The 20,205-nt window shown below is 36.4% G+C and overlaps 1 protein-coding gene across 1 annotated transcript in view; it reads right to left on the minus strand.

Annotated features, from left to right (window-relative positions):
- Window positions 1-4,633: 4,633 nt before the first annotated feature.
- TMEM41B (transmembrane protein 41B) overlaps window positions 4,634-20,205 on the minus strand; it is a 31,121-nt gene continuing 15,549 nt past the window's right edge. Inside the window, exons 3-7 of the mRNA XM_065882527.1 lie at window positions 19,541-19,669; window positions 10,430-10,523; window positions 9,679-9,783; window positions 8,400-8,538; window positions 4,634-6,983 (exon numbers count right to left, since the gene is read on the minus strand). Coding sequence (XP_065738599.1) covers window positions 6,814-6,983; window positions 8,400-8,538; window positions 9,679-9,783; window positions 10,430-10,523; window positions 19,541-19,669 — 637 coding nt within the window. The 3' untranslated portion in view covers window positions 4,634-6,813. The remainder of the gene's footprint in view (window positions 6,984-8,399; window positions 8,539-9,678; window positions 9,784-10,429; window positions 10,524-19,540; window positions 19,670-20,205) is intronic.

Here is a 20,205-nt window from a genome sequence, read left to right on the forward strand (position 1 = left end):
GCAAAACTGGGAGCTCTCAATTTTAGACATTTAGCACATTCTTATTGGATAAAACAGCATAAAACCCCAAACTAGGCGAGTTCCCAGACAGGATCTTCTGCTACTCTCTGCACCCTCAGAATCGGGTTTCTTTTGTCTCTGTCCCATGCCCTGAGAATGTATATCATCAGATGGGCTTCCTGACTACTTCAGTGTCTCATTTCAGGGTCTCTATCACTGTTAAGGGAGAGGATGTGTATATATGACCTTCAAGCTTTCTGCTCACAGGGATCAATCATTCCAGCTCCTCTCATTTCCCGTTTTCCATTTGTGGCTTTTTGGTTAACTTAAATTCATTTCCCCTTCCTATCAGCATTCCAATTTCTTTAGTCTGGTGGCTGAGTGGAATGGTTACCATTCCAGTGGTAACCCCTGGAATGTGAATGCTGAGCAAATGCCTACAAGATGCAGACAGTTGTACTTTATTCATTCCATTGGCAGTAGCCCGACCTCTATCCTGTTATGAGGCCATTCCAGTGCTTCTGGTTCCTAGCCTCCAAAGGTACCAATGAATATCCTTTTGCTCAAGCCAGAGTTGAGTTTTGTTGTTTGCCATCAATGAACCCTGACTAATAACTAATAACTAAAAATCAGGACATGAGTGCAGTCTTCCCCAAATGCCCAGCTTCTACAACAGTAACAAATGGGTTAGTGTTTCAGCCCCACCCACTCTCCTCCTCCACTCCCCGAATCAAGCAGCCCTTTGTTTTCTCAGAACCTCTCCCAAATATTCCAAAACCTGCTAGGCTTGTTTCGTTTGTAACCAAGCCTTTCCACACATTCACAGCTGAAGCTAATTGATGTCTAGGGCTTCCTTTAGGCAGCACTTCGATCAAAAGGTAAGGAATGTATTTCTTTCCATTGCCCAGAACTTTACTCATTGGGCCTCTGAACTCAGTTCCAGCTCGTTTGAACTGATGCCTCTCTTCCCAACAAGGCTGGCTAGAATTGTTATCTAAAGATAACCAGTGTGTCATCCTGCTTCTCCACCCAAATCTGAGACCTAAGAAAGATGATTCAAGAGTCTCTCAGGCCTTCGGTGGAATCTTAGTTTCTACACTTAAACATCACTAAAAATTGCTTCTATAATGTTTGACTCCAGCTAGACCTGATGTTCCAAAATGTATTTGATAGCACCCTTATCACATGACTTGATGAGAAATCTCCCAAGTCTTCATATAGGTAGAGATTATTTTATTTTTCCTATTTTTTGTGTAGCCATAAACTATAAATTCTGACAATTATCCACATTACCAAATACCTTATATAAGGACTCATGCTTACCACTACACTGACATGGGCATCTGCACCTTTGAGACCACGTATAATTCTTGATGACGACGTATAATTCTAATTTTTTTGTATCAGTCACTACCCCTTCATCATTTCCAGACTTCACCAGGAATTCCAATTTTCCTCTGCAATATCTATCACTATTTCCTTTCAATATTTCTCTAGTTAATAGTAGCCTATGACCTTAGGGCTCTCCAGAGTAACAGAGTCAATAGGAAACTTTGATATATATTATATATATTTATATAAAGAGATTTCTTATTAAGGTATCAGCTCATGTGATTACAGAGACTGAGAAATCCCACAATCTACTGTCTGCAAGCTGGAGACCCAGGAGAGTCGGTGGTATAGTTCGAAGGCCTGAGAGCCAATGATGTTGATTCTAGTCCAACTCTGAAGGCCTGAGAACCAGGACTACCATGGGCAGATCAATGTTCCAGTTCAACCATCAGGCAGAGAGTGAATTCAACTTTCCTCTACCTTTTTGTTCCATTCAGGCCCTCAACAGATTGGATGATGCCCACCCACATGCGGGAGGGCAATCTGCTTTACTCAGACCACCAATTCAAATGCTAATCTCTTCTGGAAACACCCTCAAAGACACACTCAGAAATAATGTTTAACCAGCTATTGGGGCATCTCATGGCCCAGTCAAGTTGACACATTAGATTATCCATCACAAACCTTGACTGGTGTTAACATGAATTCCAAAGCAAGCCCCAGAGTGCTGAGCTAGTCACCAGGAAACCATCTCAAAGTTGAAAGTAGGTAGGGGTCTTGATTCAGCACACTATGTCTACCTTGGGCCTGTTAGCTTTCCAGGAAAGAATCCATTTTCTTAAGGAAGTGTAGGTGACGCTGCACAAAAGACCATCTTCCAGACTATAATTTCAGGATGAAGATTCTTATAGATTCACTCTACAGGGTTAAGACAATGCTAAAATGTGACTAGTTTTCCATTTAAAATACACAGACCTGAACAGCGTAATTCCATCTCTCAGCTTCCATAGTTTTACGATTCCAGAGTGGTTTTCAAAAGTCCCCTTAGACTTTCAAGTGGTACTCCAGAACTATCAGTGGCTAACACTGGGTCAATTTCTACTCCCCATCACTCCTTTTTTTTTTTTTGAGCACGCCCGCACAGCATGCAGGATCTTAATTTCCCAACCAGGGATTGAACCTGCACCTCCTGCAGTGGAAGCGTGGAGTCTTAACCACTGGACCGCCACCAGGGAAGTCCTTCCTGGCAGTCTTTATCTAACAGTTCAGTCATCATGACAAGAGTACCCACTTGGCACAGCTCCAGATGTTACATGATAGTAAACCTTAGATTAAGGAACCCAGACAGGCCCCCAAAATATAATATAGGAGTTAGTGAGTTCCCCCACCTTCTATTCTCAAAGTACCATCCCATATAACTCGAAGTGGTCATCAGACTTGATATTATGACTTCTGTTTTTCATACCAAGTATTTCTAGGATGAAAAGACTCTTCAGAAAAGTCCTTTTAGCCCCCTAAACAATTTCCATTTTACCCTACATCATATTACTAGCAAAGTAACCAAATGGAAATAGCCCTTGTTCTGTTTTCTCAAGTCTTTCATTGCAAATAAAATGGTTAATTTATTTAAATGAGATAGTGTATGTGAAATCTACATCTGGCACTATAAGCTATAAAACAAGCTAGACAGGACTTCCCTGGTGGCACAGTGGTTAAGAATCTGCCCACCAATGCAGGTGACATGGGTTCGAGCCCTAGTCCAGGAAGATTCCACATGCCGCAGAGCAACTGGGCCCGTACACCACAACTACTGAGCCTGCACTCTAGAGCCCACGAGCCACAACTACTGAGCCTGCGCATCTACAGCCCGTGCTCCACAAGAGAAGCCACTGCAATGAGAAGCCCGCACACTGCAATGAAGAGTAGCCCCCACTCACAACTAGAGAAAGCCCTCACACAGCAACGAAGACCCAACGCAGCCAAAAAATAATAAATTTTTAAAACAACAAAAAAACAAGCTAGACAAAGCAAAGGCTGCTTAATTTAATATTTTTACTTAGAAGGGTCTATTAATGTATCTCATTAATTTCAGAGAATCCTATCATGTCTGAGCTGTAAGGAACCTGGACCTTAGAGCTCACTTAGTCCAGATGAGAAAAATGAGGCCTAAAGCTTAAACAACATCCTCCAAAGTCACCCAGGTAAGGAAGAAAACAGAGAAAGAGCAATAATCAGTAGAGTATTGAAACTGCAGTAAGATCCACCTTAAAACATCAAGACAGGGCTTCCCTGGTGGTGCAGTGGTTGAGAGTCCGCCGATGCAGGGGACATGGGTTCGTGCCCCGGTCCGGGAAGATCCCACATGCCGCGGAGCGGCTAGGCCTGTGAGCCATGGCCGCTGGGCCTGTGCGTCCGGAGCCTGTGCTCCGCAACGGGAAGAGGCCACAGCAGTGAGAGGCCTGCGTACCGCAAAAAAAAAAAAAAAAAAAAAGTTGCACATGCATGTCGGGGAGAGTCCTAGGACCAGTCAGGTGTGAAAAAAGAAACAAGATAATTGGCTAAATGTAAACAAAGACCCGGAAGGGCTGTCCTATATGTGATTTAAATCACCTCTTTATTGCGCTCCTCATTCAGGAAGCCCACACTCCTTTCCAGGCGTCTATTTCTGCCTGGCTTCTGACTTACTGTGCTCCTCCTCATTAGAGGATGCCCATACCCTTTCTCTCTGGGTATTTCTGCCTTACTTCTGTCTTAAACAAACTGCTTCTCTGTGTGCTCTCCCATACATTGTGCTGTCTTTAATAATAAACCTTGTACCTGTTTTTACAGTTTTTGCCTCCTTGAACAAGACATTCTTCCTTTCAAACAGGGGAAAGAGCTAGGGCCACTTTGCTTCTAGCCTCTAGCCCCTGGTGGTCTGGTGGCTACCATTCCTGGTTTTCATCCAGGCTACCTAGGTCCAATTCCTGGGCAGGGAACTAAAATCTCTCTTCAGGACTGCTCACTGCTCTCTCTGAGATCAATTCCTTTATAGAGAAATTATATATATACAGATACTTAAATAAATGTTTACCTGTACTTACTTACCTCTACAATTTAAATTTTAAATGCCTTAAAAAAAAATTTTTTAATGCCTTAAGATTCTCAAAAGCCAACTATAAAAATTAAAGGTTTAAAAAACAATTTCTTTGTTCTTAGAGGTGAAAATGTGCACAGAATTTCAAAAGAATATTTTTATTCAATGAAAGTGTTTTTAAATACAAATACTTCCATGAAATAAATCCCAAGTGCTACATTTAAGTTTTTCAGTACAATTTATTATTCTTACATTTTAATTTACATTTATTAAGTGTTTTAGAAATATTACACTCAAAGTAATAGAGCTCCAGAGAGAGGCCATTAACTAAGAGGTGAACAGTCTCAGTGTGTCAACTTCCTAGTTAGCCTGCTCGCCTCCCCACTACACATACTTGCCCTCTGGTGGTTATTACTATGTAGCTGTCTTCAAGATGTGGCTGAAGCTTGAATCTACATCTGACATCAGGCCAAGTCTGTGAATCCATGAATATAGGCCACCAAATGCATTTAGAGTTCAGCCTGCTGAAGGTTCTTTCTTGACAGACAATGATGATGAATGTGGAAAGACTGGCTATTCTCTTGGGAGAAGAAAATATACCTCACCTTAAGTGACAACTACAGTTTTCTAACAGAAAAAATAATCAGCAAAGGGACAGGATCAATGATAAGGATAGGGAAAATACTCTGAGAATAGAGTAAGTACAATATATACATAAGGGAATAGTGAGGCTGCTCCTGAGTCCAAACTCTTATTTTTAAAAGTCTGATAAAAATTTACTCAATTACATTTTATACAGTAATATTTAGTGAGCTTTGTCCAAAAAGGCTATGTTTTGTTTGTAAAAATAACAAAAGCTTTATCACTCAGTCTCTGGTCAATAAGAAAGGAAGAAAACCTTGCTAGAAATAACAATAAATAATTTCACACAAAAGTCCAGGTGACATAAGAATAGTATATTAATTAATATATTTTTTTGTATTTACAATAAATCCATTTGTTAATACTGCGATAGAAAAAATAATCAGTCCACATTATGTAGTAGAAACTGGCTTTGAGGCTGATCATACCTCTCACAATAAAAACATACAAGGATTTCTTCCACAGCTAAAGTACTTTTCAACATGACAGTCTTGGGTGAAGGTAAAACTGACAGAGTACTTTACTCTATGTCCTAGAATCAAGCGATCGAGGCTATTACCGTTAAGCAAGCAGCGAAAAGCTGTTTAGTTTTTCCAGGACTATTTAAATAGTAGTTACCATATGAGAATTTAATTTTACTTTGATATAGAAAGTAAAAATCCTAAATAGGGAAACTGCATTAATCAAAAGCAGCCCCAAACAAAAAAGCCATCACTAGAAATGAAACAAGGCATTCTTATGTATCATGCATAAAAAACAATAATTACATAATACATACTTTAATGACCAGACTAATAAATAAATGAGGTAAATTTTACAGTCATTGGAACAAATAAACTATATTCAACTACTTGAGTGCTGTACTGACACTGCTTTTGTTTCAAAATATAAAGTAACATAATTAATCTAACATCTAAAAACTGCATACTTTGAATGTTTGCTTTTTTGATACCCTTGTGAGATAGTAAAGGGGAACTGTGTAACAAAATATTATCTGAATATAAATTATCAACACCAATATGATACAATTATCATGTCATTGCCATTTTGTATATGCACAGTGGAAATATTTTGAAAGCTAGGAAACAGATGAAAACAGACTGGTCAGAATTTTAAATTTCAGACCAATCCATGATAATCTAGAACAGAAGACAAAAATAAAATTCACTAAATAGATATAACTTGATATCTTTTCCAAATTCAGTAGTCCACTAAGATGCAACTTCAAAACAAGTCTACTACCTCAAAGGTAAAAAGGAAGAAAATGTAAATCTCTTTTGAGCTTTAGTTTTCAAGTTTATGCTCTGAAAGAAGGCTGACATTAGTCAAAACAGCAATACTGTATCTTTGCTTTTGAATTTTGTATTTGCTTTTCCTATTTTAGTTATAGTATGGAATAGAGAGAAAAATATTAAATTATTAAGTCAAGGGTAAGTACGGCCAGTTCATGAAATATATTGAGTTAATCAGTTGGGTCAAGAATTTCCTACTATGCTGCTACATTTATTATCTATAGCCTTGGAATAGTAATTTAGGAGATGTCTATCGTAACTACTGACAGCACTTTTCATGGTATACCAATTTCCATTTTTATTTCTTCTCTCCTTTGCCACTTAAATACATTATTTTAACCACCAGATAGGAAATTTTATTTTACAAATTCCTGTTTCATTTACTGAAGAGGTGATTTAACACATAAACCTGCCAATCCTGAGAGATGATGATGGTGAAGATGATAGGAAAACTAAAACCCAGAGGATTATTCACTCAAATTTCTGCTTTAGTTTTTTTTGGAAGATGGCTGGCAGAATAGAAAGAAGAGCCAAAATCATTAGAACAAATACTGAGTTCCAGGAAACAGCTTCCCCTGCTGTTGTAAGCTGGTACAATGTTGTTCCTGCCTTAATTGCTACAAAAGAGGGAGGTGCAACACCTAAAATAGAAAGTAAAAACATATGGTAAAAAACAATCAATTATTTTTAAAAATTAAAATACTGTGTGTATACAATTTCTTCTAAGAATATAGTGATTTACAATTGGAAGACTTTAATTTAAAGCCCCTCAAGTTTATTTCCATATAAAGAATTCAGTCTTTCATAATCACCGCTTAAGGATAATGAATTTAAAAACCCAAGGAAAGTCTCCAGAAAATAATTTTACAAAACTTATCAACAGCCTTAAAAAATGAATGTGCTATGATCCACCAATTTCAACTTTAGGAAATATTAATGTATATGAACAAAGATCTAGTCTCAAGGATGCTCATCAAAGAATTATAATAATAAAAATCTGGAAACAATCTAAGTCTTCAAAAATAAGATTGAGTAAATTGTCATTCACCCTTGATAGAGTATACTTAAAAATGAGTGGTAGGAGATACTCAGAAATGGAAAGATACTCAAAATATATGAGTAAAAAGAGCAGTTTACAGAAAAGCATGGTGGAACAGCCACATTTTATTAAAAGCCAGAACAAATTGGAAAAATTACTTTAGCCAAAGCTGAAGTTAACTTTATCTCTAGGTATTTCATCTGTAAAATAAGGAGACAGTACAAAAATTCTCTCTTCTGATTCTATCAGTGTAATATTATTTTACAAAATCCAAAATTACCCCTGCTAAGATTTTTTTCCCACTTTTATAGAGAACCTAAGATTTTTAAGTTTGTCTATAAATTTTTCTAAAAATAGCAATAAAAAATTAAGTATTATTGTAAAGCTTTAACAGACAGTCAATATTTGAAGAATCTGCTCATTTTGTTGGTATCTAAACAATTCACCTTAAATTTGGAAGAAAAGCAGAATACTCTTATTAAAGAACTATCAGAATTCACAAATATATAAATGAATCTTTACACCCACTGATTAATTTCAAAATTAAGTGTTAGCTCCTTGAAAGCAAGAAACTTCTTGTTCATCCTTGCTTTCCCTCAAACTTTCAGTAATGCCCATAATAAGTTCTATGTTAATAAAAAGATAGGATCAATTTTCTATTGAAAATTAAAGTTCAGTATTTCAGTACCTGATTAGAAGACAAAGGAGAAAGTACTGAAGGCATCTTCAATTTTTTTTTTTCTCTCCACTGAGGGAGAGAATGGAGTTAAAAAGTCCTGCTTAATTCTACATGATTAAAAAAATATCCAGCAGAGAGTGCTCTTGTTTAAAAAAAAAAAATTTAAATCAACACAAACCAACAAACATTTCCGAGCATCTATTTATATGGGCCAGGCTCTGTGCCCACCAGTTATATATGGTGCTGGCATGCCTGCAAAGAGCACAAAATCTAGCCCAGCTGGACACTGCTAGACATGTACACAATGAGTTCTAACACAGCATGAACCAGAGGGCTTACCTAGAAAAGTGCCAATAAAAAAAACTTTCAATGGCACGTTTATCACAGGAGATGTAATATTAATAAACCAGTTAGGCAGAAATGGTGTTATTCTCAAAAATATAATGTAGTTAATGAGATGTTCTCTATGACGTTCAACCTGTCACAAGAAAGAAACAAGTTAGGATCAAGATAAAGCCAAGCCTGAAAATAAACTGATTATAAAATACCTTATTTCAAATTCTTATCCCTGATAGCTCAGCATTTACCCAACAGAAATGATCAAATAAGGAGCTTGAAAATGACAATGAACTGCTTATCAAATGTTCATTACCAGAGCTAAATAACATCAGATGAAAGTTTTTAAGATTGTGCTTATAGTGTAATGTTATACTACTAAAGATGGCTCTACATCAGCCTAGATAATATGGCTCAACAACATTTTAAACCTAAAAAGGCAAAATTAAATTTATAACTATATATAAGATAGATATCAAATGACCAACTTTTTAATGCCTTTAACGTCCTGTAATATAAAGGGCTAGTATAGTACATCAATAAACCTGGCCTCCAATTAAAAATTCAGATAATCTTTATGTTAATGTACTTCACATAAGTGAATTCATTCATCATTGATAGATGAGGTTAAACAAGCATATAGAAACATTTAGCTGACTAAATAAAAGCACTGATTACAGTTTATACTTCCTAGATCTTGCTACACAAATAGTGATTTTGATTTTGGACAAAATGCTTAATTTCTCTTAATTTCCTAACCTGTAAAACAAAGGGGTAAATTTCTAAAATTCCTCTGATTTAATAGTCTGCTTCTTCTGATTCTTTATAAGAATAAGATTCTTAGCAATACTATGCTAGACTTTCCTGGGCAGTAGACCTTCTATTTATCACTGCTAGTCTTTGCAGAGACCCTAACGGAAGATAAGTTCTTCCCACTGATGAAATGCCTTAAAAGAGTTGGCTGATACAAGTTTTTCAGAGACCCACTGACAGCATCCTGCATCAACACAAAACAGGTGAGGTGTCTAAATATATGGATGCCTTTACATTGACACTTTGACTTTTGTGCTCTGATTGCAGTTATTAGGAATAAAGAATTAAGATTACTGTTACAAAAACATCATATTTGAAATAATTAACATTCATTATTTGCCTACCACTTAATTTTCAAAAGATCATTTTTATCAAAGCCCTGAGTCTGAGTTAATTTATGTAGATATTATACACTGACCCCCCAAGTAGCCAAAGAATTACATCAAATAATTTAAAAATACATGTTTACCTGCTGTGACCATTTTACTGCTTTCTCAGTTAGGTATTTATAGACAACTGGCCTCCCAACTAAATAGGAGAGCATATAGCAGAATGAGGCACCGAGTCCAGAACACTACAAAATAACAAGAACTCATAAGCACTTTGTACTTTTCCATCTTATTCACATAGATATATATTCACCTAAGGCAAACCTCAACCAGTTTCTTTCTTTTGGGGTATGGGGTGGATACTCTGCGTAACATCTCTTGAGCAGAGCAGAAGAACCCATCTGATCTAGCCCTTTCTCTGACCAAATTATAACTAAAATGAGACCAGCTAAAACAAACTGGCACTTGTGATTAAACTTAGTGACTATATCCAAATAGTTAATGTTAGCCATTAGCCTATGAATAAAACTTCAAGAGCAAAATTTTTTCAATTCCTATGCTTGAAAACACCACCTCCTGCCATGGGACTTAACTCCTTGGGCCCACCAACATTCTTGGACTATTTGAATTACAAAACAGTATAGAAAGCAAAGGCTAGAACAGAGCCTATAAATGCAATTAAGTCTATGATAACCCTGTTCTAGAAAAATGCCAAACTATAACATCTCCTTACGGAGGGACTTAACAGATATTACTGTAACATTAACCCCCCTTTAAAACTAATAAGTCTATGCTTCCAGAGACTAATGGGACTAGGATGCCATCTGCATTCCCATCATTCTATTTAAAGTTATTTCTTTCTAGTCTCCCGATTCCATTTTATATACTTACCAAACAAACAAGAAATAAGGCTAGTGGAAAGGGATAAAGAAACCCTGAGAGTATACTGAGAAATATAGAGCCTGGAATAGCAAATGTTTGCAAGCTGTTAACTTCTAAGTTAAGGATTAAAACATAATTAAATGAATTTTTAAACCACAAATCCAACAATCCAGAAAAAAAGTATCAATACAGAAATTAGATGTTAATAAGATTATATCCATATTTCAGTATTAAAAAAAAGTAAAATTATACCCAAAGTTTAAAAAATACATGATTCTACAGCTGCAATACCTTTATAACCATTTACTAACATTATCGTAAATCAATGCTAATTAGAGTGTGTTACTAAGAGAAAACAAAGACAAATACTGAATGTGTACCAGATAGAGAGGAACTGGGCACTTTAGGGTAAGGGGGTGGGGGGGGACGCAGGGCAGAAAAAAAGAAAGAGAACAGAAGTCTTCAGTAATCTTGTAAATGACATGCTTCTCTAATGCACTGGATTTTTTTTTTTTTTAAAGGGCTCTTTTTAAAAAAAATTTATTTATTTTTGGCTGCATTGGGTCTTCATTGCTGGGCGCAGGCTTTCTCCAGTTGTGGGGAGCGGGGGCCACTCTTCGTTGCAGTGTGCGGGCTTCTCATTGCGGTGGTTTCTCTTGTTGTGGAGCACGGGCTTCAGTAGTTGTGGCACGTGGGCTCAGTAGTTGTGGCACGTGGGTTCAGTAGTTGTGGCTTGCAGGCTCTATAGTGCAGGCTCAGTAGTTGTGGCGCACAGGCTTAGCTGCTCTGTGGCATAGGGGATCTTCCCAGGCCAGGGCTTGAACCCGGGTCCCCTGCATTAGCAGGCGGATTCTTAACCACTGCGCCACCAGGGAAGCCCTTAATGCACTGGATTTTTACTCTCAAATATTTTTAGGAAACATGATTTCTATGGAAATACAGGTACAATATAATGTATAATTACTATTTCTAATTTAACTTTTGGACATTTACTTCAACTTACTACTCATTTAAAAAAGAATAAGGGTTACAAAATATAGTAAAAGTCACAAATCTTATTTTTAAAACAGAATTATGTTTTTTTCCTGCGTCTCTCTAGTTCCTAGTTTTTTTTTTTTTTTTTTGCGGTACGCGGGCCTCTTACTGTTGTGGCCTCCCCCGTTGCGGAGCACAGGCTCTGGGCACGCAGGATGTGCAGGCTCAGCAGCCATGGTTCATGGGCCCAGCTGCTCTGCGACATGTGGGATCTTCCCGGGCCCGGGTATGAACTCGTGTCCCCTGCATTGGCAGGCAGACTCTCAACCACTGCGCCACCAGGGAAGCCCTCTAGTTCCTAGTTTTGGCCTGGACCTCTGCATCACCCATAACGTGATTTACTTGTAAGACAGACTGAGTGAATTCCTTCAACATCTCTCCCTTCTACTTTAAAATTTCTATCTTTACCCATCCTTCCTTTTTTCCTCTAGTTCCCACTTTACTCTTGTTTTCATTTCAATCTCCTTCTTCCTGAGTTCTTTTATCTTTAACTTCTTGCTCTTGCACAGATCCTTTCTGTATAAAACCACTCACACTAAAGAAAACCAAGGCTTTTCCTTGAGCAAGGTATCCTATCCAGTTACTGCCTCTCATCTTCACTGCCTCCCTTGCAACCTGGCTTAACCATCCCTCACTCTACTGAAACCCCCTCCTGGACAAAAGTAATGACTTCTTCTCAGTAGGAATTTTCTATTGACCCTTGCATAGGATTAAACATCCTTCAGTGTAAAACTCACCTCCAGTGAACTGTATTTTTCTTCTGTGTTACAGATCATTACTTCTCTAGTTTTTCTCTTCTCCTCACCCTCAAACCTGAGATTTCTCTAACATTCTGTTAGCTAATCTCTCACTTTTCTTTGCTAAATTCAGTCATTTCCATGTATATGGATGTACACATGGCTTCAAGCATATGGTGACAGATAGATAGATAGACAGATGATAGATAACTTTGAATTCTCTATCTCTGATTCAACTTTTCTAATCAAATACCAGTCTCAAATTTCCCAGCAGTCTACTGGATGCCTCCATTAAAAATTTAAACTTAGTTATTTCAGGGCTCTTTGGAATCTTTTAATGGAAAGTCTCAAACACATATGAAAGTAGAGAAACTAGTATTATGATGCCCTATATTCCCATATACAGCTTCAACAATTAACATACAACCAATCTGGTTTTCTCTATATCCTTTACCTTTGATTATATTGAAGCAAATCCAAGACATATCATTACATGTACAACTACATTAATACCTTTAAAAGATAAGGATTTCTTTTCTTTTTAACACAACTATAATACCATTGTCAGAGATTAATTAACCAAAATTCCTAACTATCATAAGTAGCTATTGAGTGTGCTGACAGTTTCCAAGAGTCTTAATTTTTTTTTTTTTGGACAGCTGGTTTGTTCAAATCAGGACAAAAAAGGTCCACACATGGTATTTGCTCTCCACAGCACTTAACTACAGGTTTGGTTCTTTTTTTGGTCTTGTAATTTACTTGTTGAAGAAACTGGGTCATTTGCAGGATTTAACAATTTTTGAACTTTGCCTATTGTATCCCTTAGGGTGGTTTAATATGTTCTTTTGTCATTTTTTTAAAATTAATTTTTATTGGCATATAGTTGATTCCCAATGTTGTGTTAGTTTCTGCTATACAGCAAAGTGAATCAGTTATACTTCTACCTATATCATTCCGCTGTCATTTACCTTATAGTGTTAACAAAGCCATTCTCTCTGCATGGGGATATAATTTGACCTTAACTTTCCAGCTTTGTATAGATTTGTATTTCTTTTCTCTAACACTGAAAAATCTTGGTTCTTAATGTCATAAACATAATTAGCTATTTCCTTTACATACTATTAAGTATATATATATACACACATATATATATATACACACATGTGTGTGTATATATATACTAGATACATTAATATCACATATTTTAAAATTTCAGAATATAGCAACTGAAAATAGTTTAAGATTTCTTTCAAATCTTTTGTCCTTAAGATTTATCCCAGAAGGGACACACAGCCAAATTACTTTTTTCAAGGAAACAATTTGAAATAATTCTTCTAGATAGTCAAATCCCCATCAACTCAATATATTGTTAAATTTCTTTCATTTTGCTTTAGATTGTTTAATTTTTTAAAATTTTGTTAAAATATACATAACATAAAATTTACCATCTTAACCATTTTTAAGTGTATGGTTCAATAACATTAAGTACTTTCACACTGTTGTGCAAGCAATCTCCAGAACTCTTCTCATCCTGCAAAACTGAAACTCTATACCCCTTAAATAACATTCCCCCTCCCGCCTCCCCCAACTCCCTGACAACCATCCTTTAACTCTCAGCCTCTATGAATTGGGCTACTCTAGGTACTTCATGTAAGTGGAATCATATAGCATATCTTTGTGATAGGCTTAGTTTGCTTAGCATAATGTCCTTAAAGTTCATCCATGTTGTAATATGTTTCAAAATTTCCTTCCTTTTTAAGGCTGAATAATATTCCATTGTATGTATATACCACACTTTGTTTCATTCATCCATTAAAGGACACTTGAGTTGTTTCCGCCTTTTGGCTACTGTGAATAATGCTGCTATGAACATGGGTGTGCAAGTATCTCTTGAGACCCTGCTTCCAATTCTTTCAGGTATACACCCAGAAATGGGACTGCTGAATCTTATTTTTAATTTTTTGAGGAAATGCCATATTGTTTTTCACAGCAGCCAAACCATTTTATGCTCCTATCAACAGTGCACAGGGATTTCAATTTCTTCATATCCTCACCAGCACTTGTTACTTTCTGGGGTTTTTTTTCTTTTTGATTAGTAGCCATCCTACTAACGGGTGTAAGGTTACTTTAGATTTTTAACATTTCCGTTTCTTTTTTCAATTTGATTTAATTGGTTTTATAATTACATGAAATATTTACTTGGTTCTAAAGTCAAATCTATACAATAAAATACACTTAGAGAAGTTTCACTTCCATCCCTGTTTCATCTCTCTCCATAGGTAAACATTTTTATTCGTTTTTAAAAATATCCTTTCTTTTGTCATCCACAGCTCAAAAGTCCTCAACGACTATCCAATACCAAATCAATATTCTATATTCCTTAGCCTGTACTCAAACTTCTCTACAATCTGAGTGCAATGTCTAGCCTACCTTCCTAAACTTATTTCTCAAATCCTCCCCTTCTCACACCCTATATACCAACAAAACTGGACTACTGATCACTTCCTAACTGTGCCCTGTGCTTATAAGCTCTGATCTAGACTTGCTTTGTCTAGAATGACTATACCGTATCTCTACCCATAATTCCCATTATTCCAGATGGAAATAGTTGTTTTCGTTTTGAATGCTTAAAACACTAGATTGTATTCAGCATATAATTAGTACTTTATGGTTAAATGGATGAAAGCTAAAGTTAAAATAAGTAATTATAATGTAAAAAGTAATTAACATACAAGAGTTTGAAATAGGTATTACCAATGAAAGTACTAGTACTGCACTGCTGAATACAATGGCTACTAGCTACATGTGGCTGTGGGGAAGAGACACTAAAATGTGCCAGGTCTGAACTGAGATGTGCTATGAGTGTGAAATATACACATTTTAAAGAGTTGGTACAAAAAAAAGAATGTGAAATAGTAATAATTTTTATGTGGTTTCATGTTGAAATGATATTTTTGACATTTCAGTTCAAGTAAAATGTATTAAAATTAATTAAAATGAATTTATTCTTACTTTCCTTAATGTGCTAACTAGAAAATTTGTAAACTGCATGTGGCTCACATTATACTTCTATTAATGAGCGCTGTACTTATTATACGCCCAAAGATATGTCTTCTCTTTTGTTCACTGAGTTTAAAAAGTACCTTTTTAACACTCAGAGCTTAAGGTTCCAGAGTGTAAAATAAATAGAAAATTATAAGAAAATATATAGGGCTTCCCTGGTGGCGCAGTGGTTGAGAGTCCGCCTGCCGGTGCAGGGGACACGGGTTCATGCCCCCGTCCGGGAAGATCCCACATGCCACGGAGCGGCTAGGCCCGTGAGCCATGGCCACTGAGCCTGCGCATCCGGAGCCTGTGCTCTGCAATGGGAGAGGCCACAACAGTGAGAGGCCCGCGTACCACAAAAGAAAAAAAAAAAAAAAAAAAAAAAAAAAGAAAATATATAGATTTAACAAATTATCCTATAAAAAATCTAAAACAGGGGCTTCCCTGGTAGTGCAGTGGTTAAGAATCCACCTGCCAATGCAGGGGACACAGGTTCGATCCCTAGTCCGGGAAGATCCCACATGCCATGGAGCAACTAAGCCAGTGCGCCACAACTACTGAGCCTGCACTCTAGAGCCCACAAGCCACAACTACTGAGCCCACGTGCCACAATTACTGAAGCCCACATGCCTAGAGCCCAAGCTCCACAACAAGAGAAGCCACAGCAATGAAGAGTAGCGCCCACTTGCCGCAACTAGAGAAAGACGTGCAAAGCAACAAAGACCCAATGCAGCCAAAAATAAATAATAAATTAATCTTTTAAAAAATCTAAAACAATGCAGAATCACTACAATACCTTAATTATTAAGCAAATAGTAACCATATGCAATAAATCCTGCTGAATTGACAATATTAACCAATGATTCATTTAAAATTGAAAAATTTAAACCAAATGTATTTTATAACAATAAACCTATTCCTATCTTTTAAAAAAATATTTAATTAATTTATTTGGTTGTGCTGGGTCTTAGTTGTTGCATGCACGTGGGAGCCAGTTCCCCGACCAGGAATCAATCCCGGGCCTCCTGCACTGGCAGCGTGGTGTCTTAACCACTGCACCACCAGGGAAGTCCCTATTCCTATACTTTTAATTCACTTTCTACAAGTCACTTCCTTTTTTTCTACTAATTTACATATGGATATTAAGACAACTAGGCTACAACATTTATTCTGCCATAGATGGTCTAGATTCACTTATGCTAACTGGCTCTCTGGCCCTGTGGGTGGGTATCCCCTTTATCCCTCAGCTATGAATCCTTCCAAAGCTAGGGGGCAAAATAGGGCAGAAAAAGACAACTTTCCAAAGTAAATAGAAACTATATGCCTCATTCACAAAATGTTCACAAAAACCTTATAAAAGACAAATGAAAGGGCTTTTTTTTTTTTTTTTTATGGTACGCAGGCCTCTCACTGCTGCGACCCCTCCCGCTGCGGAGCACAGGCTCCGGACGCACAGGCTCAGCGGCCATGGCTCACGGGCCCAGCCGCTCTGCGGCATGTGGGATCCTCCGGGACCGGGGCACGAACCCTTGTCCCCTGCATCGGCAGGCGGACTCCCAACCACTGCGCCACCAGGGAAGCCCTGGGGAAAATATTTTTTATGGTTAAAGTTTATAAATGCAAAATAACCTACAAGCCTAACACTTCGGTTTTTACAGATAAGTGATGAAATGGGAAGTAGGAAAAGGCAGCAGGTGTGAATTTCTTAGAACAGTCAGTATATAATTAAATTACTTTACAAATAACTGTTCCAAAGAACTGTGGAGAGACAGGTGCATAATAATCATTCTTCAAATTACCCCCAAATTTGAATTTTTCTAATAAATAGGGAGGATAATGACAAAGTGCCCACACATAGCACACTACCTAAATATAAATGTTATCTTCACCAGCTGGGTAAAGGAGTAATGTTTGTATTAGCAGCAAAAGCTATTATAACCGTACTTGTCACTAAGTTGTTTATGCCAGGAATAACTGGTCCAATGTGTTTTAAGTATACACTCAAAACATCTGCATAAGGAGGTAAATACAGGAACATCTATATGTTAAATACATAATATCTAATCCAATAAAAATCCAAGAAAATAAAATGCTATTGAATTTTATGAGAAAAAAATTTTAGCTGAAAAGTCCAACAAACCAAAAGAAATTCAGGAAATAAGAGAGGAAGCAAGAATCGAAATATTTTGAGAGAATTAACAAAATAATTAATATGCCTTTTAGAAAGCTGATTTGGAAAAGAAAAATGATTACCTTTACAACATCAAGAGTTAATGTCGACATTTCTCCAAAGAAGATATACAGATTGCCAACAAACACATGAAAGGATGTTCAACATCACTAATTATTAGAGAAAGGCAAATCAAAACTACAATGAGGTATCACCTCACACCAGTCAGAATGGCCATCATCAAAAAATCTACAAACAATAAATGCTGGAAAGGGTGTGGAGAAAAGGGAACCCTCTTGCACTGTTGGGGGGAATGTAAATTGATACAACCACTATGGAGAACAGAACAGAGGTTCCTTAAAAAACTAAAAATAGAACTACCATACGACCCAGCAATCCCACTACTGGGCATATACCCTGAGAAAACCATAATTCAAGAAGAGTCATGCACCACAATGTTCACTGCAGCACTATTTACAATAGTCAGGACATGGAAGCAACCTAAGTGTTCATCAACAGATGAATGGATAAAGAAGCTGTGGCACATATATACAATGGAATATTACTCAGCCATAAAAAGAAATGAAATTGAGTTATCTGTAGTGAGGTGGATGGACCTAGAGTTTATCATACAGAGTGAAGTAAGTCAGAAAGAGAAAAATAAATACCGTATGCAAACACATATATATGGAATCTTAAAAAAAAAATGTTCTGATGAACCTAGGGGCAGGACAGGAATAAAGATGCAGATGCAGGGACTTCCCTGGTGGTGCAGTGGTTAAGAATCCGCCTGCCAATGCAGGGGACACTGGTTTAAGCCCTGGTCCGGGAAGATCCCACATGCTGTGGGGCAACTAAGCCCATGCACCACAACTACTGAGCCTGCGCTCTACAGCCCGCGAGCTACAACTACTGAGCCCACATGCCACAACTACTGAAGCCCACGTACCTAGAGCCCATGCTCCACAAGAGAAGCCACTGCAATAAGAAACCTGCACACCACAAGGAAAAGTAGCCCCCACTCACCACAACTAGAAAAAGCCTGTGCATAGCAATGAAGACCCAACACAGCCATAAATAAATTAATTAATTAAATAAATTAAAAAGATGCAGACGTACAGAATGGACTTGAGGACACAGGGAGGGGAAAGGGTAAGCTGGGACGAAGTGAGAGAGTGGCATTGACATATATACACTACCAAATGTAAAATAGATAGCTAGTGGGAAGCAGCTGCATAGCCCAGGGAGATCAGCTCCATGCTTTGTGACCACCTAGAGGGGTGGGATAGGGAGGGGATATGGGGATATCTGTATACATATAGCTGATTCACTTTGTTATACAGCAGAAACTAACACAACACTGTAAAGCAATTATACTCCAATAAAGATGTTTTTAAAAAAAAGAGTTAATGTCTTTCATTAACCGAGAAGATTTGGAAAATACGTTGGATTAGAATAAAAGATACAAAAATTAGAAATTAACATCCACAAATTGGAAGGCTAATCACCAGTTGCATAGGCAGTTTGAAAATATGTAGAAAGAATAAAGCAATTTTCCTGCCTAGTTAAAATACAACATATATTTCTATATAAAACAAAGAAATACATACTAAGAACTGTCAAAAAAAAATTCATATCCTTTACATGACTAGTTACTCTCATAGGATTTTTTACCAAGAAAACCATCAAATGGAAGAAAAATCATAACACAACATCTAGAAAAGCAAAAATTAAATACAAATTATATCTTCAAACCTAAGGGAATTTTTTTTAATTTATGGTATGGTGATTATTAATTCAAAATTATTATTTAAATTAAGACAATCAATTAACTAATAAAATAATCCTACATAAAATGATTATCTTGAATAATACAAAGGAAAGAAAAAAAGTTTATAACTGAAATAAGCAGAAAATAGAAAAACTGGTAATAAATATTCAGAAATGACAACTGACTTGAAGAGAAAGGATTAAAGTGAGAATTTTTTCATTCTCATTTTCAATATTTTATTTAAGGTTATACTGCATTAAAAATTTTTAAAAGGAAAAATAGTTACGTATAACTGAGCAGCAGATCTTTTAAAACCTTTTTCTTAAACAAAACTAGAAAACATTTTTCAGTTAAAAGGATACAAAATATATGTAGCAAAATAAGCTACAAGTACTTGAACATAAAAGGTGTCCTTATATTTGGATAAAACTTTTCCTAGAGCCTTGGCATCATCCATATCTCTGGGAACCTTCATATTCATTCTTTCTTCTCTAAAGAAATAAAGTGAAAAAAAATTTTAAATAGAAATTTGCCAAGATAATTCATATCAAAGTCAAGTTCAAAACATGAAGTTTTATCCAAAATGATTTGATGCCTTGATCTGTAATATGCTAAGCATAAATTCACAAAATTAAGTTCAAAGTCTATAAATTATTTTTTAACGCTTTAATATAATTTCATGAGATATGTAATCCATTTGAAAATTCAGAATGACCCAAACTAAAGGTTAAAAAGCATTTGCTCAAACACTGGAGTAAATTTTGAATTAAGAAATGAACCACTGATGTTAGCATATTTAAAACATACTGAACATCATTTTGGGTAATCCTCATGATAAACTGAAGTCAATAATCAATTACAACCGAAATTAAGTAAAAATTTCAATGAATTTATAGTTCATATCTTTTCTTCAATATCCCAGCTCAAAGTTCAGATAAAAACTTAAAACACTTGTCACTTTCTATTAATTTTACTTTATATTTGGTGCCTTGTTTGGAACTGATGTTCTGTTTATAAAAGCCCCAAA

Source organism: Phocoena phocoena, chromosome 8 (genome assembly GCF_963924675.1).
Source record: "Phocoena phocoena chromosome 8, mPhoPho1.1, whole genome shotgun sequence".
Lineage (NCBI taxonomy): Eukaryota > Metazoa > Chordata > Mammalia > Artiodactyla > Phocoenidae > Phocoena > Phocoena phocoena.